General features: G+C 50.3%; 3 protein-coding genes across 3 annotated transcripts; all 3 read right to left on the bottom strand.

The window, feature by feature from the left end:
* Positions 1-69: 69 nt before the first annotated feature.
* On the bottom strand, positions 70-1,439 carry LOC139594658 (uncharacterized). The gene is made up of 2 exons (XM_071437020.1): positions 1,430-1,439; positions 70-1,061 (listed from the first exon to the last, which is right to left on the bottom strand). The coding sequence occupies exons 1-2, from the start codon at positions 1,437-1,439 to the stop codon at positions 70-72; spliced, it is 1,002 nt and encodes a 333-aa protein (XP_071293121.1).
* Positions 1,440-5,296: 3,857 nt separating this feature from the next.
* Positions 5,297-9,463, bottom strand: GPR171 (G protein-coupled receptor 171). The gene is made up of 2 exons (XM_071437071.1): positions 8,349-9,463; positions 5,297-7,068 (listed from the first exon to the last, which is right to left on the bottom strand). Exon 2 carries the CDS (start codon positions 7,019-7,021, stop codon positions 5,996-5,998), a length of 1,026 nt encoding a protein of 341 aa, XP_071293172.1. The 5' UTR covers positions 7,022-7,068; positions 8,349-9,463; the 3' UTR covers positions 5,297-5,995.
* Positions 9,464-9,607: 144 nt separating this feature from the next.
* P2RY14 (purinergic receptor P2Y14) lies at positions 9,608-17,059 on the bottom strand. The gene is made up of 2 exons (XM_071437070.1): positions 16,947-17,059; positions 9,608-11,387 (listed from the first exon to the last, which is right to left on the bottom strand). The coding sequence occupies exon 2, from the start codon at positions 11,367-11,369 to the stop codon at positions 10,356-10,358; it is 1,014 nt and encodes a 337-aa protein (XP_071293171.1). The 5' UTR covers positions 11,370-11,387; positions 16,947-17,059; the 3' UTR covers positions 9,608-10,355.
* Positions 17,060-22,526: the final 5,467 nt, after the last annotated feature.

The following is a 22,526-nucleotide window of genomic DNA, read 5'->3' as shown; positions in this document are numbered from 1 at the left end:
GATGGTGCCTGTGCGTTTTGACATTTGAACTTCCAAAGCCCCAGGTAATGGTTTGGGTTGGAAGGGACCTTAAATATTGTCCAGTTCCATCCTCCTGCCATGGTCAGGGAACCCACACATCCACCTCACCAGTGCAGGTTCAGGTGTCACCTGCTGGGCAGGCTGTGGTGAGCACCTGGCAGCCCTGCCCTGGTCCGGGGGATGAGGGGAGGGCATTGCCGGGGCCCCGGGCAGGTTCCCGGGGCCCCGGGCAGGTTCCCGGAGCTCCGGGCAGGGTGCCGGGGCCTCGGGCAGGGTGCCGGGGCCTCGGGCAGGGTGCCGGGGCCTCGGGCAGGGTGCCGGGGCCTCGGGCAGGGTGCCGGGGCCTCGGGCAGGGTGCCGGGGCCCCGGGCAGGTTCCCGGGGGCTCGGGCAGGTTCCCGGGGGCTCGGGCAGGGTGCCGGGGCCTCGGGCAGGGTGCCGGGGCCTCGGGCAGGGTGCCGGGGCCTCGGGCAGGGTGCCGGGGCCTCGGGCAGGTTCCCGGGGGCTCGGGCAGGGTGCCGGGGCCCCGGGCAGGTTCCCGGGGCCCCGGGCAGGTTCCCGGGGGCTCGGGCAGGTTCCCGGGGGCTCGGGCAGGTTCCCGGAGCTCCGGGCAGGGTGCCGGGGCCTCGGGCAGGGTGCCGGGGCCTCGGGCAGGGTGCCGGGGCCTCGGGCAGGTTCCCGGGGCCCCGGGCAGGTTCCCGGGGGCTCGGGCAGGTTCCCGGAGCTCGGGCAGGGTGCCGGGGCCCCGGGCAGGGTGCCGGGGCCCCGGGCAGGTTCCCGGAGCTCGGGCAGGGTGCCGGGGCCCCGGGCAGGTTCCCGGGGCCTCGGGCAGGTTCCCGGGGCCTCGGGCAGGGTGCCGGGGCCCCGGGCAGGTTCCCGGGGGCTCGGGCAGGTTCCCGGAGCTCGGGCAGGGTGCCGGGGCCTCGGGCAGGGTGCCGGGGCCCCGGGCAGGTTCCCGGAGCTCGGGCAGGGTGCCGGGGCCCCGGGCAGGTTCCCGGAGCTCGAGCAGGGTGCCAGGGCTGCCCAGCCGCCCCACGGCCGCTGGATGTCGGGCGCTCCCCGCGCTGCAGGGATGTCACCACGCGCGGTGCTGTTTGTCTTCTTTTTGTCTCCTGTTTCCTTCCCCTTCATAAACTTCTGCTTTCCCCTGGCAGAGGAGGCCCCAAGTCACGAGGTTGTGTACGCTGTTTTCAGCCGGCAGCTCACGTAAGCCTTAAGGATTTTTTTTTTTGTAAATAGGATGTCCACAGCTAGGACATCTGCCTAGTGACATTGTTGTTGTTGTTAAAAATGTTCTTTGAAGGACAGCTGTCCGCTGCCCGTGTTTTGATGTAAGCCCAAGTGAAGCATGTTTGGAACCTATTTCCTGTCTGTTTTTCCAGTTTTAGTATCTTGGTTTGAGCCTTTACCATGGATCATGCGTGTTTTAGTGGTGGGCTTGCAGTGCTGTCCTAATGGTTTGATGTGATGATCTTAGAAGCCTTTTCCAACTGGAATGATTCTGTGATTCTGTCCCAGCTGTCTCTTGTGAGGCAGGTTTCCATACAGGCAAGGGGCTCCCAGCAGGACTGGGTACAACCCAAACCCAGCACTTGGTGTAGCTGACAGAGGCTCAGCTCCTTCTTCATGAGGTTTCAAATAATGATAGCAGCTGTTGAAGTGTTTTGGTGGGAAGGTCTGATGACCCATAAAGATGTAACATCACAATGAATACAGGAACAGGGTTGCTGCCTGGTGAATGTGGCCATGTGCACTGAGCCATGAAGGACCTCTCATTCCTGGTTCTCTTTGACTTGTGTGGGTTCCTCAGGAGACTTGGCTGAGTAGGGGGACTCAAAATATAGAAACCTATTCTGTGTCATAAAGCAGTAAATTCACTTTCTTTTTAGATGGGATTGCAGAGAAAACTACTGACCTTATTTCTGGCCACAAGCATTTTCCATGTGACGTTTCCTTGACTCAAATAATCTCTTGTGCAGAGCTCCAGAATGATTTTCACAGTGGTGATTATTGTCAAGGTGTAAATCCAGTAAACAGTTTTATTGCTACTGTACAGTTTTCAGTTGGAATAAATTTTATTACACCAGTCCAGACTGGAACACGTGTGACTCATCTGCAGCCCCAGCTGGGCAAGGAATCCCTGTGAGGGCAGGAGTTGATTTGGGCAGGAACAGAGTCCTCAGAATGGTGATCTGGAACAGTAGTAATAGTGACTTTCTCATGTCTGTAACAACTCCTCTGTGAGTTCACCTGTCATTTTCCTAGGGCTTAAACCCACTCAAATTTCCCCTAACACTTGAACTACATGTATTCTATTATCTGTCATAGTCTGTCACAGCTGCCGCCATGGAAGGGAACTGAGAATGAATGGTTTTTTCACATCTTTAATCCATTTTAAGATGTTTAGAATGGTTGGTGAAACCTGATCTTGTCAGTCTCCTGTGTAGCAAAATACAGCCTGGTTAAGTATAGCTCAAAATGCCCCCCAGCAGTGGGGGGATCCCTGGTAATGCAGCTTGGTGGCAGGATTTTCTAGCCAGTGTGCAGTTGTGAATGTGATGCGACGGAAGGGAGTGATTGATGTTTTTAAGGATTGATGTTGAATTTCTTGAAATCACTTTGTAGAATCCCAGAACTCCATGGATATTTATGCACTTAGGTCTCTGCTTTTAAGGCTTAGGGCTCTGTACTTGTATTTAGTCTTGTTTCTGATGTTGTCTTTGAAGTCCGTCTGAATTCTTATGATGCCAAGAAATGTTTTTCACTTTTTTCACAGAGTGAGAAAGTCCTGTTTTGAATGTGGTTCTCAGGAATGGGGCCTGTGACAAATGCAGAGAGTTGATATTTGTCTTTCTGAGATCACTTTTCTGGAAATGACACAGACAAACAAAACTCCCCACCCCACTGTGGGAAAGGAGCTCTGACAGGTCTTGAAATCACAGAGCTTCAATTTAACATTTGTAACTACATTTGTGAGAGACCCAAATCTGAGTGTGTTGGGCTGCCTGACAGGAAAGAGAGACAAGATGAGCAAAATAATATCTGCAGAATCAGTCTGTTTCCCCAAGCACTGAGGAAGTGGAGCGTGTTCTGAACAGTCTTGTAATAGTTTTAATAATGCAGTTAGCATTCCTTTGGTTGCTCAAATTGCTTAGTTACCTGTCCGGGTGTTTTCATCCTTAGCTGTTCTAGCAAATCCAACACCAGGTTCCTGCTCATCTAAAGGAGTTAAAGTACAGAATCTCTCTGGAATGAAAAAATTTATTCTGTGACTTGAATAACTGACGGTGACCTTGAGAGGAGCACACAGCTTCAAGCCTGCTTTTCCTTGTGACCCTGCTGCTGCTCTCTGGGGCAGCAGTTTGAGCCCCTCTGGCACAGGGTCTGTGCTTTTCCAGGCCAGAGTAGCTGCAGTGCAAGACCCCAGATCAGACAAACCCAGAGCCTGGTTAATCCAAGAGGCTGATGCATCCTGAGTGTGTGTAAAGGTGGTGCTGGAAGGGAAGAAGCCCTGAGGTACAGTCTTTGTCACACAAATGTGTGAGGAAGCCTTTGTGTGGCTCCACATTTGTTATTTCCAGTCAAAAGTGAAATGTGTTTGATGGTCAGACCCTTCAGCTTCTCTTGTCTCAGCTGCTGCCAGGGCCCTGAGTTCCAGGAACACCCAGAGTGGGAATGGCTCTGGCTGTGCCCAACAGAAGCCTGCATCAGTGGAGAGCAGAGTCTTTGGGGTGTTCTGAATTGTCTTCAGAAATCTGTAGCATCCCTGTTCTGTTGGTAGCTGACTGATCTCAGCACAGCAGTGGTGATGCCATCGTGTTGCTTTATTTGGGTAAGAGAAAAGCATTTCCCCTCCTCCCTGCATGGCCCTGCCCCAGCTGTGTGTGTGTGTGCACAGCAGCCTTGCTCAGCACAAACTTGTGTTCTGTTTTCCTGAGGAGGGAAGCTGGGACACCTGTGAAGCAGGAGCTTCCATGCCCTTGGGTCTGTAATTCCCAATCACTCTGAGGGAAGTGTTCACTTGCTGGGGTGCTGTGCTTGGCTCCAGCCCTTGTGGTGGCCACTGCTCTCCGTAGCTTCCATTGATCTTGGGGAAAGCAGGAAAATCACATCTCTAGTCTGCAGGTTGGTGTTTTGTAGTCTTCAGAGATGGTGGCCAGCTTGGGAGGGACAAGTGAGAACAGCAGAGCACACAGGGAAAAAGGACTGGAAATAAGCACATTACATCCCTTTACTGCTCTGTAAATGCAGGGTTCTAAAGACACATGGTGTTTCTTTAAAATGTCAGAAATAAAATGGGGCTTTTGGGGAGTTTTTCAGCCTTGGCTATCTGACAGATAACATCTTTAGAGTCAGGGGGTGTTTTGTTGTGTTTACTGTAATGTCTCAGTGTGATACAAGTCACAGCCTGGAAACAGACAGGAGGGCTGGAAGAATGAGTGTGTGAATCCTGTGTGCTGAGTGGGCTGGAGGCTCTGTGGGTACACTGCTCCTCTTCCTCTTGCTTCACAAAACCAGTGAAGGATGATGTGCTTTGTGAGCAACTTTATCATAAGGTAAAATTTTGACTTGAGTATCAGCAATATGAAAACTGGGGATGTGAAATCTTTCTCTCTTTGGCTTCTAGCTTATATTTCATATGAAATTGTAAAGAAAGCAAATGTGTGCAAGTGACAGCAATGTGTGCATTGGAAGCCCAAAGCACAGCTCATTTGGCTTTTCCTCCTGCAGGGCTGCAGGCTGTTGGGTCAGAGCAGCTCGTGGGCTGTGTGAGTGAGGTGGTTTCTCTGTCCTGCCCTGCACAGGCAGCCCCAAATGATGAGGCCATGGTGATGCTGCTCTGTGAGCTGTAGGAGCTCTGGGAAGCACAGGGCCATGGCTTTGTTCCATCTGTAATTTACATAGACAAGAGAACTCTCCTTTTGTATTCACAGTGGTCCTGGAAGTTGCTTTCTGATCAGTAAGCCAAAATGATTAAATAAAACACCTTAGAACTAACCAAACTAGTTAACAGGAAAAGCCTGTCATTCTAGAGTGAGTCTGGACTTGATGCAGAGGTAAGAGAGTCACACGTGTGGTGGCCTCATATGCAAATGCTGGGGATATTGTGTGCATTTGTGTATAGAAATGTGGTGAATCTGAAGTCCTGGATAAAAAGAAATGATGGGTCTTACACTTCTTATCTTCCTTTTTACAATTCACTTGAATTTTCTGCAATAACATGCTGTTAGCTTTTCTCATATTCATTGAGGCAGCAGCAGGGAGAGACAGTGGAATTTGGCAAGAAGAAGAAATTTATTTATGAAGCCTGCACGTGTGGTGTAAGCAGATACAATAATTTTTAATCAGTGCAGTTTAAAATCCCTTTTTGGAGTAAATAATGCCCTCTGAAATGCTTTTTGATTAATCTTGTCAAATCTGCTTTGCAGCTGCAGAACTGCTGTTTAGTAATTTCTTCACTTGATAGCACCCAGTCCTTTAATATAGTAAATGCGCAATATTTAACTTAGTAAAGGTGAGTCCAGGTGTCTTCCATAAATAATCCCAAGGTATTTTTGAGTCTGAACGTGTATTCTCACGCTTTGCTGATGCCTGGTGGGTATTCACTGTTCTTTGAGCTGTTGGTATTTCTGGAGGCTGTGTGTGCTCGGGGTGCTGTGTGAGCGGTCACACAGCCAGAGCTGCTCCTTGCTGGTGTTTTCCTCCTGCCTGGGCTCATCAGAAGTGCTGCCAGCAGTGCTGCTACAGCTGCAGTCCCCCAGCAGCTGCCAGTGATGCAGGTGGGCTCTGCTCTGCTGCTGTTCCACGGGCAGGGCTGCAGCTCTGCCCTTGGCTCTGCTGCTGTTCCACGGGCAGGGCTGCAGCTCTGCCCTTGGCTCTGCTGCTGTTCCACGGGCAGGGCTGCAGCTCTGCCCTTGGCTCTGCTGCTGTTTCACAGGCAGGGCTGCAGCTCTGCCCTTGGCTCTGCTGCTGTTTCACAGGCAGGGCTGCAGGGCTGCTCTTGGCTCTGCTGCTGTTCCACGGGCAGGGCTGCAGGGCTGCTCTTGGCTCTGCTGTGCTGTCTCTGCGGCCGTGAGCGCCTTTGTCTCCTTGGGGGCTGCGAAGGCCTCAGTGAATTTCAGCCTGAAGGCTTTGGACAGGTGGTAGTAGAGCACGGGGTCGAGGCAGAGGTTCGAGACGGCGAAGAGCAGCGTGGCCTCCTTGGCCTTGAAGAGCGCCCGTCGCAGGGGGCAGCTGGCGCTGGCGCTGCCCTGGCTCAGCGTGTAGGGGATGCGCACGGCGTGGTAGGGCACGAAGCACAGCAGGTAGGCCCCTGTCACCAGCAGGATGTGCGCCAGCGCCTGCCGCGCGCGCCCGCCCTGCTCCCCGCGCCCGTGCCGGCGCAGCTGCCGCACCGCCAGGCAGTTGGAGATCAGAATCACCGCCGAGGAGTTCAGGAATATCGCCGTGCAGATGAAGTTGGTGAACACGTGCCAGTCCCTCCCGAATTTAGTTTTGAAGTCGATGCACCCCACGCCCGGCCGCTCCTCGATGTGCTTGATGGGAATGGCCATGTTGGGCACGGTGATGAGCAGAACCATGGCCCACACCACCGCACACAGGGTCTTGGCAAAGCCAGGCTCCTGGATGCGGTAGATCTTGGAGCTGTGCATCAGCTGCAGGCAGCGATCCATGCTCACAAATCCCAGAAATATGATTGATAAATACATGTTCAGATAGATGAAGCAGGCCGTGACTTGGCAGTGGAATATTCTCAGATTCCAGGATGCAATTCCTAGGTCAACAATAATCTTCACTGGCAGTGTCAAAGTCAGCAGGAAATCTGCAGTGAGGAGGTTGATCAAGTAGATGCTCATGCACTTCTGTTTCTGGTCCTTCTGTGTGAATGCCCACAGTGCAAAACAGCTTCCAATAATTCCCATAAGAAAAATCAAGTAGTAAAAATAGGTAAAAGGTTCCATTTCTTCGTAGAGATGACATTCAGAAATGTTGCTTGACATTGTAAACTCTGTGTGAGTTGGTTTTGCTGACAGGAGGTATCACAGACCTACAAAAGAACCAAGAGGACATCAATGACATCGGCCTTTCCTCAGCAACAGCAGCTATTCTCTTAGAATTTTGATTAATTCTAAAAAAAAAATACAGTTAGGAAGAAATATTTTTCTCTCTCTTCATGATGCTTCCCAAATATTCAGGAGAGTTTTGTTCTCATGCTGGAAGAATTAGGAGTGTATTCGGATTTGTTTCTGAAAGAATAGAGCCTTCTGAGCAGCATTTCCACTACAGCAGCTTTTCTGGCAGTGTTTGGTTCAGCATCCTCCTCCAGTCAGAATGCTAGAGAAAAAGGTTTGAATCTATTTAAGCATCTGGTTAATAATAATCATACTGAAACATCATAACCTTTGAAGGATTGAAGCTATGCCTGGAAAAAAAAAAGGTAGTATTGGTAGCATCCCCTTTCTGTAAAAATGCATTGGGAGTTCTGAGGGAATGCACTGCCCAACCAATATACAGATATATCCGATGGGTGAGCAAATGATCCTCATCAGCCTTTAGGCTGCAAACTGCTCTCCATTCCTGCTTGAACAGAGAGCTTGTATTTTTATGAAGCCTTTAGGAAAAGCACATTTTGAAAGAAGCAGATAATAGATAATTTTGCTCGTTTCTTTTGTAGGCTTCAGTAGAAAAGGCAAGTAGAAAATTTTGTTCCTAATTTAAGTAAATACCACTCAAAGACTGAGGGGTTTTTGTTTGTTTGCTGCACTGTGTCAGCCTGCTACAGAGAATGGCTGTGGGAAAGGCTGTTCTTTGAATTTCTTGGAACCAACACATTTATGCCTTGAGTAGCATCAGACTGCAACACTTCTATTTCTATATATTGCACAGAATACTTTATACAACGTGAGAGAACTACTGCACACGTAATTTAGTCTGTTAAATTGTATCCAGATTTGCATATTTTGTAAAGCAAAATGATTGCAGATCCTCCAGTGGTTTAAGATGTTGGAGAAAGCAGGCTGGTCCTTGCAGCTGGCTCTGTGCAGGTGTCCCTGTGCTGAGAAGGGGTTGAAGTGGCTCTGGGTGGGGGCAGGCAGCGCTGCTGGTGGCTGGGCTGAGGCTGCATGGCAGGGAGAGCCCAGCTTGGCCCTGTCCCTCGTGGGCAGGGACACCCAGCACGCCCAGCCCTGGGGGCTGTGAGCAGTGCCAGGGCTGCTGCCCAGCCAGGGCCTTGCCAAAAGCTGAGCCCAGCCTCTGGCAGCTGGATTTTGGGCTGTCCGTCCATGGAGACCTAAACAGGCTGTACAGACAGGGACTGAAGCCACCTACCTGTGCTGGTGGCCAGGGCTGTCCTGAGCATGGTCTGCAGAGCTCTGGTGTCCCCGAGGGCTGCTCTCCTCCCGGGCTGGTGTGTGACCTGCTGCCCGGGCTGCTCTGCGGGCCCAGACGGGGCTGTGGTTTCCAGAGGGGCTGACTGACGCAGTTAAACCCGGCGTTCAAGCAGCTGAATCACGTGGGGATTACCCAGAAGAGCAGTGACAGAAAGAAATAAGCGCTCATGGAGCTGCCCCAAGCCCTCGCTTTCCTGTTCTGGGGAGAGGTGTGTGGGGGCTGTATCTGTGTGGCATCAGTTCCTTTGCTTCTGTTTTCATAAGTCTGGAACTCTCCTTCCCCCCGTTCCCCACGTGTATCTCACATTTAAAATCCACCTGAAATCAGGACTTTGCAATGTTGCTGCTCCTCAAGGTTCTGGCGATCTCATGGTGTTTGTTTTAGAGTTACACCTTGCCTGGCAGATTTGAAGACACCTTGGGGTTCTGCTGATTGCAATGAACATTCTAAATATTTGGATATTTTCCAAGGACTATTAAAGTAACATGGCATATTAGGGAAGTCAGGGAAATCTTTATTTTTTGTTTGGTTGGTTTGGGAAACTATGAGAAAAGCTCTGACCTGTGCTGGGGGTGAGGTGCTGACAGTAATACTGAAACTCCAGCTGGTGGCCCTGGGTTGTAATTGAGAATCCACAGGAATTTACAAACCCTGCACCAGAGCTGTGTGGAGGAACAGATGAAGAATGTCTGGTTCTAGGTTTAGTCATGAACTGAAAGTTCAGACCATATTTGTCAAAATGTTTGCAAAGCTTAATAATTGGAATGATCCCGTGTCCAGCTGCAAGCAAACATCGACTCATTTTGTAGTGTTCTGCTCAGGCAAAGCTGATTTCCTATACTTGTAGGGGTTTTTTAAGCTCAAACTGCAGCAGTGGCAGTTGTTTCTGTCTGTGTGTCTCTGTCAGTCAGTCTGCCCGTTTGTGCTGAGTCAGTTTACAGATCAGGGAACTTTTCCAGGTCTAAAAAGACAAAGTGATGGTTCAATGAACCTTTACTGTGTAATGGTCTGCCCTTCCTGCAGAAGTGTTACGGGAAGAGAGCAGATCTTGGAATGTGAGTAATTCCCCGAGTGTGGGAGCAGCTGGCTTGGGCTGTCTGACCCCAGCTTGATGTGCTGGGAAAGCACCGAATTTTTAAAAATTTTTCACCCTTAGATCTGTTTGGACTAAGACAAAAAGCAGTGGCAGAAAGGTATTTATATTCCTATAGCTCCTTTATTAAGTAAAATGAAGACATTCAGCTCCAGAGCCACTCTCAGAAAGCTTTAGTGGATACTTTAGGCCCTGGTATGTTTTTCCTGTACAATAATAAAATCAATTTTAAAAAAGCTGCTCTGAAAAATAAAGTTATAACAGAGATTATATTTGTATAGAGCAGGTCGGTGGCTTTCAGCTGTTATCTTGGTACAGACAGAAATGCTTTACTGCTGTGTAAAAATCACGGGAAAGCCAGCAAACCATTCATTCTGGATTTCAATGTACCTGAGTTTTTACACAGCTGTATCTGTGTGCTCCCAGATGGCTCCATGGTGTTCTTGCCTCTTGCTGCGGCAGCCCTGAGGGAGTTGCTGCAGTTTGGTGTGGACATGTTTCTGTTCATGGAAATCCAGATAAGAACATTGGAGTGGTTTTGGATCTGTTGGATGGTCCTGTCAGAGACCCACGGCCTGGAGCTGCAGAATGTGCTGTTCCAGGCTCTCCTCTCTGTGTTTCTGAGATCCAGATGGGTGGTGTCACACCCCAATGCCATCAGGGCATCAGCTGGAGCAGCACACAGTGAATATGTTGGCACATGCAATACTGGGTTTAGGCAGAGAAGCAGCACCTGGCATTTTGCTGAACCCCTCTCCTGCTTGTTGCTGGTTGTCATGTGCTCTGTTTCTTTGGGACATTTGTGTTCATGAATAACTTCCTGAAATGTGCATTATTGTGGAGACACGAACCTACACTATGTTTATGCTTTCCGGAAGTGTATTTGATCTTCTGGATTTAGAAATTTCAACGTCACTTGAAGCTTTCAGCTTGAGATGCAGTTTTTGATACAGCTTTTCTCTAAAGGGGAGGCAGAGGAAAAAATAAATAATGGGGTCAAGGCAGACATTTGCTGCAGACAGCACCAGAGTGAACTCCTTGGCGTAGAACAGCGATTTTTGGGACTGGCAGGTGAACTGGGAGCTGGTCTGGCTCAAGGTGTATGGGGTCCTGCAGAGGTGGTAGGGCACAAAGCAAATGACAAACACGAACATGATGGTGAATATGTTCCGGCTGGTTTTTCTCTTGGCCGTGTCTGAGCTCCTCCGGAATTTTTTGTAAGAGCTGTATATTTTTTTGGATATAGAAGTGTAAAATATGATTAGCAGGAAAAAAACAATCCAGAAAATCCCTGTGCAAATGTAAGTTGTTGCTTTGTGCCACTGTCTGCCAAGCTCGCTTTTAAGACCTATACATTTTGTGGAGTAATTGTCCTTAGTGATTTCATTAGTTAAAATCATATTTGGAAATGACATAATCATTAGTAACAGCCATATGATTACAGAGACCACCTTGCTGTAGTTAACTGTGTGAACAAAGGAGGTGAACAAAGGCTTCACGATTTTGTAGTACCTGTCAAAGCCTATGAGGCCAAAGAAGGTGATCCCGATGTACATGTTCATGTAGAACACGACTGCAGAGTACCTGCACACAAACAGGTTGAGCTCGGCAGGTGCAATTCCTGAGTCAGCAAGGATTTTGAAAGGAAAGGTCAGGCTCATCAGGAGGTCGGCCACAGCGATGTTCTTGAGATAGACAATAAAGCTCTTGGTGCTGGACACGTAGAGGAAGACCCAGGCTGCCAGGGCGTTGAGCGAGAGCCCTGCGAGGAAGATGAGGCAGTAGAGCAGCGGGATGACCGTGGTGGTGATCACCGTGCTGTGGCTGCAGTTGTTTCCTGAGGAGCTGCTGCTGGAGTTGAGCATCTTGCAGTATCCTCATTCCTAGAAGCAGAAAAAGAGTGTCTGAGCAGGACAGGGTGGTGCTGGGCTTTCTGCTACCTGCTCTGAGCTTTCTGCCCTCACTTCCAAGCAAGCTCGGTGTGCCTCAGAAACAGCCACGTTCCACACCTCATCATTCCCAGCACAGAAAGTGCCATCTCACTTTCTGGTGATGTTCCGTGTTGTTGCTTTGAACAGAGGATGCATTTCCTTCTCTGTTTGACTTTAACCCGTTGCCTTCCAGCCCAGGGCTGCCCCTTTCCTGCAGGCATGAGCCCCCATGCTGTGAGATGGGACTGACCCATGGCAATCTGGTGACTCAGGGTTAATGAGATGTGTTTTTTAAACATTAAATGTGGATTTTTAACATTGATTTGCCATGAAACATGAGGGATATGAGTATTCCTGGTCAAAATGTTCTGTAAAAACTCCTGTTAGTCAAGGCTGGAGATGCCCAGCTATGGCAATATATCCCAGTGCTCCCTTGCAAGGAACTTGCATGTGCAGCTGGCAGAGTTCACTTTAAAATTCCAGCAGCCCAGCAGTGTGTCTGTGTTAGTTTGTAATGTAAGAGTTTGAGCTGGCTTCTCAAGTCAGTCAGATTTACATTTTAAAGAATCTCCAAGAAGAAATCACATCTGTTGTCTGCTTTTCTTTGCCAGAATGTTTGTGGGGGTGGATTATCCTCTGTGGGGAGGGCAGAACAAATATAGATATAATTATAATGCTGCTGTGTTTGGCAAGTGAAACCCTGGGCAACTGGAAAATATGTGCCTTGGAGCTGGGAAAAAACCCACCTTGTCTTTTAGAAAATAACAAATTTCCTTTTATCCCCATTCTGAGTCAGTAGCTGATGTCTCTGTGGAGTAGGTTGGAGCCTGAATGCAACCTTGCAATAGCTAGAAATTGACATTTTTTCTCAAATAGGTGAAATGGTCTCCTTTTGGTGTGTTTGTTTTCTGTACCTCTTGCAGATGGTGTGAAGGCTGATCAGCTTAGGTGTGTTCTGGAGCATGAGGTGGGTGTGTTACCCTGAGCACACCCAGAGCCTGCACTGAACCTCGTCCTGCTCATTATCCTGACAGAGCAGCAGCTCTCCTCCTTTGTCATCAAGGCATTTGGTTTTGTTTGGCTGGGGTTCTAAATGATAAAGATGGTTTGGAGAGTAGGTATTACACTACCACATGTACAGGTGTGTTAGAGCTGGGAGGTTATGAGGGTAGAGCTTGGGGTGATGCTGCTGAAATCAGAAGCATCTTCTGGAACGGCACTAATAGCAAATGGCATTTTAATTTAAATAGTAACACACTGTATTTAGGAACTGTTCTCTCCTGCTGTGTTCCTGTTCCCTTTCTCCCTCCAGGCTGTCTCAGCAGGACCCTCTCTCTGCACGTGGTGGGTTAAGAACTTGCTCCTTCTCTGCAGGGTTTTCTACAGCCAAGAACCCCCAGGTGGGTCTTTCTGTGCTTGGACTTGGGGGTAGGTATTAAATTGTTTAGAAGTTCATGAAGTGTGAGGCATCATACAACAAAGGATTATTTCAGAACTGTATGAGTAGAGATGTGGACATCAGATCTTTGTGACGTCCACTGCGTCTGTGCAGCCCAGGGGGCACCCTGGACAAGTTTTACATCTGATACCAGCAGACTGACCAACTGGCTGCCACTGAGAGGGGCCACAGGCCAGGCTCTGTCCATCTTTCCCTGCCATGGCACGTCCTTACCCCCCCTCAGCTGCCTGCTGCGGGGCTTTGCTGAGGGTCTGGAGCACTGTCCGTCCCCAGGCACGGGGCTCTGCTCTTGCTGGGACAGCTGTGGGAGAGGCAGACACAGCCCTGTGTCCTGGCAGAGCACACCTGCGCTGCTGAGGGGCACAGCACTGAGCAGTGCTCAGACATGGCTTCAGGTCCCTCAGGAGAGCTTCAGACAGGGCTGGGGACAGACATGGAGCAGCCGTGCTCAAGCTAAAGCCTGTCACTGCCTGGGAGGCTCCTGTGTCCCCTGCTGAGCATCACAGCTCAGTGCTCTTGGCCGGTTTTATCTGTTCTTTGTGTCACCTTGTCACGCTCTGCTCCTTTTGGAGGGTCTTGTCCTGCTGCTGTCATTAGTTCAGCACTGACAGCAAACGCTGTCACCTTCCTGCCTGTCCCCTCTGTCACTTGGGGGCCCAGGGTGGCTCCTGCAGTGGCAAAGGGAGCATGCTAGCATTTAGGAGTCTGTGCCATTTGGGAGGGTGGCACGCAGCCTTTTGTACTCAAGCAGCTGTTCTTGTTTGAATGCTTGGGCCAGCATAAAGTACATTGATTCTGTGTGAATAATGTCAGCTAGTTGTGCAAAGCCAGCAAACTTGATTCACCATATGACCAAGATGGATTGGGTAAAATATAAAAAAGTTCTGAACTTTCTCAGTGTGTAAATCGTGTTGTCTTGGCACAACACACCAAAGGGAAGCTGCATAAACCATTAGAAGTGCTCTGTCTCTTCTGAGGTCAGTCCTGTGCTGTCCCCTGTGACTCTTCCACAGTAGCATTAAGGCAATTCTTGACTTCTGTGACATGACTGTCAAGTTTCAAAGTTCACCCTGCTTTACTAAACATAAGAATAATATTTATAAGTTGTTTTTTAATTTATTTACCCTGGCTTTACCAGAGGTTGTGTTGTTCCGAGTACACATTTTAGCTATTTATGGAAACGAATGCAGCTGTTTAATAAATATGTAATACAGTTACTGGGTCAGGAACTGGTGACAGTGGTCACTATTGTCAGAAGTCTTTTTGAATTGCAAAATGGAGGTAATCAGGGGAGGCTATCAGGCTGGATGGCACCTCTGATGTTAGGAGGAAGCTGGAGGAGGAAGAGGCACAACACACACCACAGCCATTGCAAGTTGTGCTGAGTGTGCTAAAAGAAGAACCTTATTTTAAGCTTTTCTCTCTAATGTGGTAGGAATGTTGGTGCTGGTGGAACTTGCTGTGTGATGCAGTGGGAAACTGCTGTGGGTGTCCCTGTGGGGCAGGGGGGGGTGAGGCTCAGGAGCTGGGCACTGCCAGGGGCTGGGGGAGCCTCCTCCCCAAACACCAGGACACTTCCCGGCCTCAGGGTGGTCAGGGCTGCTCTGAGCCTCCTCTGTGTCCCCAGAGAGGAGCCCAGCCTGCGGGTGTGTGCCAGGGGGAGACACGCAGGGCTCTGGCCAGGAATTGCCGCTCTGCTCTGGAGGGCACTGCCCACAGTGACTGTGGGGATATGTTGGTGCATTGGACTCGTTGCGAGTTTGCCAAGAGACTAAAATTTTGTTATTTACTGTTCTTATTATGACATTTGTCATAGGGCAATGTCTGGGCTTTAATACTTAGGAGAATAAAAGTATGCAAAATAATGGGATATTTTAGCCTCTGGAAATGGCATGTTGGATGGTAGCTGTTCTTGTTTTGTGTAGAATGTAGTGGAGGAAAATGGGATGAATGCTGGAATTAGGATGGCAGAAAGAATAGTTGGCATTCCTGTTGCAGGAGGCAGTGAGGGAGGGGATGTGCCATGGTGAACGTGGGATGAGTTAGGAGGGCAGAAGAAAGAGGTGGTGTTCCCATTGCAGCTAGGGAGGATCTGCTGTGGGTCAGGCAGGGGCCCTCCTCCAGCAGGGCTGAGGGCAGCATTGGGGCAGGGCTGAGGGCAGCATTGGGGCAAGGCTGAGGGCAGCATTGGGGCAGGGCTGAGGGCAGCATTGGGGCAGGGCTGAGGGCAGCATTGGGGCAGGGCTGAGGGCAGCAGCTGGGCAGGGCTCAGGGCAGCCGGGCAGGGCTCAGTGCAGGGCTGCAGGCAGCAGGGCAGGGCTCAGGGCAGCAGTGACCAGTGCTGTGTCTCGCCCTTGCCCTCCAGCTCCTGCTGTCTGGCCCCCTCAGGTGTGCTGTGCAAGGACGGAGGACACAGAGCCGTGCCTCTCCTCAGCTGCTCCCTGTGGCAGGGGTGAGGACAGAGCGTGTCCTGTGGTGTGGCCCTGGTGACACGGGGTGTGCTCTGTCTGCGCTGCTGGCAGAAATGGGAAGGACAGGTGGGGCTGCCTCTGCCCACGTTAGCAGGACGTCCCCCTTGTGATCCCAGAAGGCCAAATCCGGGATGCTGTGGTGAGGAGGGGCAGTGGGTGACCACAGTGTGGCATCAGGGAGATCAACACTGTTATGGCATCCGTGATGTTCCCCTGGCACCTGCAGAGCTGCTGGTGCTCTGAAGGACACGGGGAGGGAGCCAGCAGGTGCACACAGAGGGGGAGATAAGGTTCTGTATTTCCATTACAGCCACGGCTCCCCTGGGTGCAGTGTCAGGACACCTCAAGGGCAGAACTGTGCTTCTGTCTGGCAAAAACCGCCAGTGACTGTTTAATTTCTTCTTCCTGTCCAGCAGTCTCTGTTCTCTTTGGTATCTGAAATTCAACAGCTTTGTCTTCCTCATCAGCTAAATTTTTCATTCTCTTTTTATTTCTGATTTTTAGACAAGAGTATGCATTATTCTGAGCACGCTTTTAACCTTAAAAGATTGTAGACTGTGATGTATTTGTGCAAACCCTGATACTTGGAAACTTGGGCAATGCTTTGAGCTCTTCACACACAGCATAATTTTCAGGTCTAATTCAAATACTCAGTTTTTTAAATTAAGTCTCAAAATTCCTCCACTGAGATCCTTCCTATCTCACATCAATTATCATACTGGAATTAGGGAGTGGTGGATGAGAGGAAATGTTAGGTCAGGTAAGAGTAGCTTAAAAAGTTAACAATAATAACAATAATAATTACAATAGATTGTAATGAAGGAAAATAACAAGGAGAGAGATAAACCCCAAGAAAAACAAGTGGGTCAGCTTTCCTGGCATGCCCTCCTGCACTGGCAGGGCATGAGAAGCTGCACCTGACTTGGTGCAAGCCCTGCTCATCAACAGCTAAAACCATCAGGGTTCATCGGAGAACCATCGCTCTCATCCCAAACCCAAACACATTTCTGTACCAGCTACTGGGAGAAAATTAACTCTATCCCAGCTAAAACCAGAGCCCTGGGTCAGTAAAACATTTTAATGATTATTAGTTGCATTGTCCTAAAACTGTTTTTTTTAAAGTAGTAAAATGTGGTTCGGAAAGTTTTTCCCTTTAATATTATATTTTAATGGTAGTATTTGTCATTCAAATATTTTATTTTAAATTCTATTTTCTGATGATTTCAGCTATGTTTTTCATATAGTTATATGTTCTCAGTCATAAATTAAAACAAAACTAGTTGCTTAAGAAAAATATCTTTTTAAGGCAGACAAGAAGAATCCTTGCCTGCAGGTTCTCTGTCTGCTGGCACAGCTGGAGTCTGCTCCATAGCTGAAACAGTCGTTTCTGTAGTTAGTTAGTTAGTTAGTTAGTTAGTTGAAACTGCTCGTTTGTGTTATTAGTTGTTAGCGGTTTGCAGAACGCGCGGACGCTCGCCTTATTTGCCAATTTAAAAAGTAAAATTGCGGTGGCAGTTACTTAAAAATACCCGAGGGTGCTGGAGAGCGTTTGCAGGGGACGGGAGCGGGTGACGGACTCACCTGGGCAGCAGCGCGGGATGGCTGCGCGGTCCCTGCAGCGCCGCTCCGACAGCCGGGGCGCGGGGCTGGGCGGGGATCGCTCCGGGAGCCGCTCCGGGGATGGATCGGTCCGGGGGTGGATCGGTCCGGGAGCCGCTGCCGGGGGTGGATCGGTCCGGGAGCCGCTGCCGAGGATGGATCGATCGGGGATGGATCGGTCCGGGGGTGGATCGGTCGGGGAGCCCCTGCCGGGGATGGATCGATCGGGGATGGATCGGTCCGGGAGCCGCTGCCGGGGATGGATCGATCGGGGATGGATCGGTCCGGGGGTGGATCGGTCGGGGAGCCGCTCCCGGGCAGCCGGTCCCGGTCCTGCCGCGCGGAGCCGCTCCCGGGCAGCCGCAGCCGCTCCTGCCCGCCCGCCGTGCCCGCGCCCCGCCGCTGCCCCCAGCGCAGCCCTGCGAGGATTCCGGAGCAAAAGGGGAAGGGCTGGCGAGCCGGGCCGTGCCCCTGCCCCTGCCCCTGGGCCGTGCCCCTCTCTGGCCGTGGCCCGGCTCCCGGCCCGCAGCTGTCCCGGCTGCAGAGCAGCGCCCGGCGGCTTTCGGGACAGACGCAAGTGCAGCTGGCACAGCAGCCAGAGGGCTGGACTGCCGGGCTGGAGTTTGCTTTTCCTAAGCTGTTCCCAGGGCTGGCTGCGACCTTTGCTGTGACGCATCCTGCCCCGAGAGCCGCGGCTCTGTGCTTGGGAGGTTTGAACCGGAGCCATGGGCTGGGAGATGGACTCTGGGGATACGTGATGGATCTTTGGTGTTTGGCTGTTTCCTTTCTCTTCTTTTTTGTGCTATTCTTTTCTTTTAAGCTTAAACACCTACTGGGCTTCCTCCCTTCCTGTTCCTTCCAAAAATTTTCTGTGAGGCTTTGAAATCAAGCACAGAATCAGTGGAAATGTATGGTAATAGACGAGCTAATATCTTCTCTGTGGAAGTAGGAAAGGAGTATATTCTGAGAGAGAGCTGAGGTTCGGGGAGATAGATAAATCGAGGTTTAAATGTTTATTTAAACACTGTGAAATATGTACATTGTGTACCTTAGAACAAGTAAACATTTAGTGCAGGACTTGAGCTCTGCTTGACAGTGTGTCACCTAAACCCTACAGAAAATACCCAATTCCTCATGGACTTTGCTTCTCCTTTCTTCTGAGGGTTTATCTGTGTAGGAGGGCCCAAAGGCACAGGGAAACACATGTACCTTCTCCCTGAGTGTTGCTGCCATATCCACATCCTTTACATGGGGCCACTGTGAGCTACCCTGAACCTCCAGTCCCTTCCTTCCCCAGATTTCACTGAACATCTCTCAGTGCAATAAGGGGGTATCTTGAGAGGCAGAATTGTCTGCACATTCTTGCCAGTACTCTTGTTCCTCTCTCCATCCTGAGACTCACAGCCCAAAGCTGTAGAGGTCAATCCATGGCTTTGGGCTTGGGTTTGGGTGTTGGTTTCAGTGACAATTTTGTACTTTCCCCATGGATCGGGCAGAACAAACGGGGCACGAGGCTTCTCAGGGGTCCCCAGAAGACACCAGGCAGCCAAGCTATTCTCTCTTTCCATGCACCCTGAGGTCATTTCTTGAAGCAGGGATGGGAGGAGTGAGTCAGATAAGGCTTTGGTTTAAAAGCCATGGGCTCTCTAAGATAGAGGGGAGCACGGGAAGCCCCAAAGGAGAGGAGGTGCAGTGTTCTCCAGTGTAAGATGCCAGTCTGTGATGGATTAGATGTTGCAGCACAGATAATTTTTTGCAGTGAGAAGTAAGCAGTTGTCCAGGGCAGAGGATTAAGGGCTTAAGGAGAGGGTGGGGTGCCTGAGCTCTGTGTACAGCTTCACCCCATTGGAATGGCTCTGGGCAGCAGGGCAAACCCAGGGATTGCTCTGTTGTACAAACATGGGGATTTTTCCAACATGCCAGCCAAACCCAATGTTTAAGGATCTCAAGATGTGGCTGCTGTTTCTCAAGGGTTAGAAAGTAGGCAGTGAGCGTGGTCACTAGAAGGCCCTGCACTTTGCCATGCACTTTAGGTGGCTGAAGAACAAACTGATAATGTATTTTACCTTTAGCCATACAAGTCGGCTTCTTCCCCCAAAATCCAAAATTCCCAGCTGCTGTTTGTGTTATTGAGAGAAGCTGTTAACAGTTTGCCTGAGCTGAGGGCCTAAGAAGGGAGTCCTTTTGCAGGATCCTGGTGATGGGTTTGTGTCCCAGAGAGGGGAGAGCACTGCTGGCGTGTCCCAGCAGGACTGGGGCTGGCTTGGTTCCTCTCCTGGCTGCTGCAGCAGTGCAGGGAGGGTGGCAGCTCTGCAGGCCTTGCTGGCAGGATGGGGCTGATGGGTCCTGCCTCAAGGTCTAAATGCAGGATCTTAGAGCACCAAGCCTTTGCCATGAGGAGGGGGTGTCTGTGACCAGGGTCTCACCTGTGCCCTCCCCAGCCCTGCAGACAGAGCTGCCAGTGCTTCCAGCCCTGCTGAGCATGGAATCATGCACGTCCTGGGGTATCAGTGGCCAGCTCTGGCAATTGCTAAAAGCAGGATGAACAAAATAAAGGGTTTTTAGGATAATCCCCCCAGAAGCCAGCTAATTACAAAAGTATTGCAGGACTTCTAGCTGTGTTTCTGCCCCATTAAATCTGCCAGCAAATGTTTTCTGCTCAGTTTTGTTTGGGTGATGGATGGGTGCCTTCTGAGCCCTTACAAGGATTTGTCTGGAGCTCCCTCATCCCTCCCTGAGCCTGTGCCCACGTTCAGGTGGCACCACTGCTGCTCCCAGGCTGATGTTTGGCCTTAGGGGGTGGCAGGAGAGGGGTGCTGAGGGAGGGGACTGTGCTGGACTGAACTAGAAAATGCCTCATGTGGGATTTGATCAAGTAATTTTCCTTACTTAGTCAAAGCAGGCTTTCCTGCAGATGGCTCTCCTGTCCTTCAGCCACAGCCAGCAGTTTTTCTAGTTGCACACTTGCACTTCAAAGACCATTGACATAATTTTTGTAATTTCTCCTGTGCCTCTTTCTCAAAGGACATTTGTGTTTAGAGTACCTCATTTTCTGACTTCAGAATCATGCATTCTACATCTGTAGCCTCTCCAGGAAATGGGGATCTTTTGATTTCCTTTAGTGTGAAAGATAAACTCTCCTCAAAAACTGCTCAAATAACACCTTTATCTTTTCCACATTTTTCTTTCCTTTTTTTTTTAACCTTTTCTTCTACTGCCTTTTTCTCATCCTTCCACCATTTCTGGTCACAAGGTTAATATCTGGTCACAAGTGTCTTGATCACAAGCCTAATATCTGGGTCAGCACTGGGCATAGACGAGGACAGAAATCTCATCAAATGGTGCCTCTTCTGGGCAGGTGAGGAGGACAAACCCATCCGTCTGTCCCTGCAGTGTTGTGCTGGATTCTCATGCCCCAGTTGGATGTAAAATTGGGGTACCTTTAATACCTCAGTAACTCCTGATGTGTGAGCTTCTGTGGGTGGGACTGCAGTCAAACCTTCCGGTGTCTGTGGGTGCCTTTGGCAGGACATCTGTGTAGGTAGGGGTGGGTTGGGTTTACAGAGCATTTCTGGTTAACACAGACCACAGGACCTCCATCCGGCCTGGTGCCTGCACCACAGCCTCCTTGGCGTGGGGAGTTTTGCATTTTCTTCACTGCTTTATCCTTCCAACCCTGGCCTCTGTGGCATGTTGAGTTTTACATTTTCTTCACTGTTTTTTGCCTCTGGCCCTGACCAAGCTGGGTGAACCTGTCATGGCCACTCTGCTTGTCAGTGTTTCCCACTGCTTCATCCACCTCGAGAGTGGTGGGTGCCAATGCAAGGACAGATTTTTAGAAATTTGGGTGGGTTTAATTTCCTTTTTTAGGATTCCTGTGAAGCTGCACTGGTGGAAAGTCACAGGAAAGGTCACTAGTAGAAAAACCACAGAAGCAGAGTGCAAAATAAATGTGATTACAAAAGTCCTGCAGCAGTAGTGATCTGGAGCTGGCTCTGAGTACAAGCTCAAATCTCATTTCTGCCACAATAATGCCCTGGCATGGAGACCTCTGCCTTGGCTATTCAATCAGAATATGGAAGATATAATTGCATTTGAGTTACAAACACTGTAATGCAAATCTTCCTGAATGTAAAAAATCCCAAATGTTAATGAATTGTTCAGGAATTGCTCCTTGCATTCTTGGGTCAGATCTGCTGTTGTAGTTCCACCAGCAAACTGTGCTTCCTCTTAAAAATGGGACTCTGGGACTGCAGAGCCACAGTTTATATCCACCCTGATGTGGCTCTCTGAAAGGGCTGTCACAGGTCAGAGACTTTCCACACAACTTCCTTGTGGCTTTTTCTTTCAAGATGAACTCTTAGAGACCAAAATTCCATGTCAAATCTGGATAAATTAAATATAGTTATCTGGTATTTGGGGATTGGGATGTTGTTGTACAATTCATATTTAGCCCTGGGAAAATACCTCACAAAGAGCATCTTCAAAGAGCTGTCATGCACGTGAGTGTGCACAAGGCAGTGACCAGATTATCACAGATACACCCTGGCAGGCAGAGCAGCCTGCTCTGGGGTGGTTCTGCAGTGCTGCATGCATGCGGGCCTCAGGCTGCATGCGGGCCTCAGGCTGCATGCGGGCCTCAGGCTGCATGCGGGCCTCAGGCTGCAGTGCTGCATGCATGTGGGCCTCAGGCTGCATGTGGGGCTCAGGCTGCAATCAGGGCTCAGGCTGCATGCGGGGCTCAGGCTGCATGCGGGGCTCAGGCTGCAGAGCTGCCTACAATCAGACCTCAGGCTGCAATCAGGGCTCAGGCTGCAATCAGGGCTCAGGCTGCAATCAGGGCTCAGCTGCAGTGCTGCATGCATGCGGGGCTCAGGCTGCAGAGCTGCCTGCATGTGGGCCTCAGGCTGCATGCAGGGGCTGCTCCTGCCTGGCCTGTGTGCTGGGGCTGCATGGCTGTGCCTTCCTTTCCCACATTTCACGTGGATTTCACTTCTGGGACCCTTCCCAGAAACTGCTGATTGCTTCATGCCTGTGGTCCCTGTGCAGGGGGCATCTTCAGGCTGAGCTTTGGAGGGCACCATCCCATCACCTGAGTGTGGCTGCTTTGGGTAACAGATTTTTTAGTGGAAAGCTCTTATGAGGGATGAGCAGTGGTGTCTCTCTAGGAGGAAACACCATGAAAATTCGTCCTTCAGTTAAAAATTCATGGGTAATGAGAAAGGTGGTGTGTGTGCATCCTGTCGAGAGGGCACACAGCACATGGGGGATGCAGGCTCCCCTCTGGCTGTGTTTGCAGCCACCCTGCACTGCACCAGCAGCTCCACCCTGTGCCAGGGCCGACCCCAGCCCTGGTCTGCCTCCTCAGCTGCCTTCAGTTCCTCCGGCTGGGGACCCACAGGGACAGTGCCCCTCAAGTGGCTCTTTGGGCTTTGCTGGGCTTGTGTGGGAAATCCACCATCACCTGGGAAAGGGTCATTGTGGATTTAACAGAGCAATCATCAGGCACAATTTAACAAGCCATAAACCCTCGGTGATTTACACTTGTGGAAAGGAGACCAG

This window comes from Agelaius tricolor, unplaced genomic scaffold, assembly GCF_023055355.1.
Source record: "Agelaius tricolor isolate 1412-34295 unplaced genomic scaffold, bAgeTri1.0.p SCAF_12, whole genome shotgun sequence".
NCBI lineage: Eukaryota > Metazoa > Chordata > Aves > Passeriformes > Icteridae > Agelaius > Agelaius tricolor.
The sequence above is the reverse complement of the archived record's forward strand: the minus strand, read 5'-3'. Positions and strand labels throughout refer to the sequence as shown.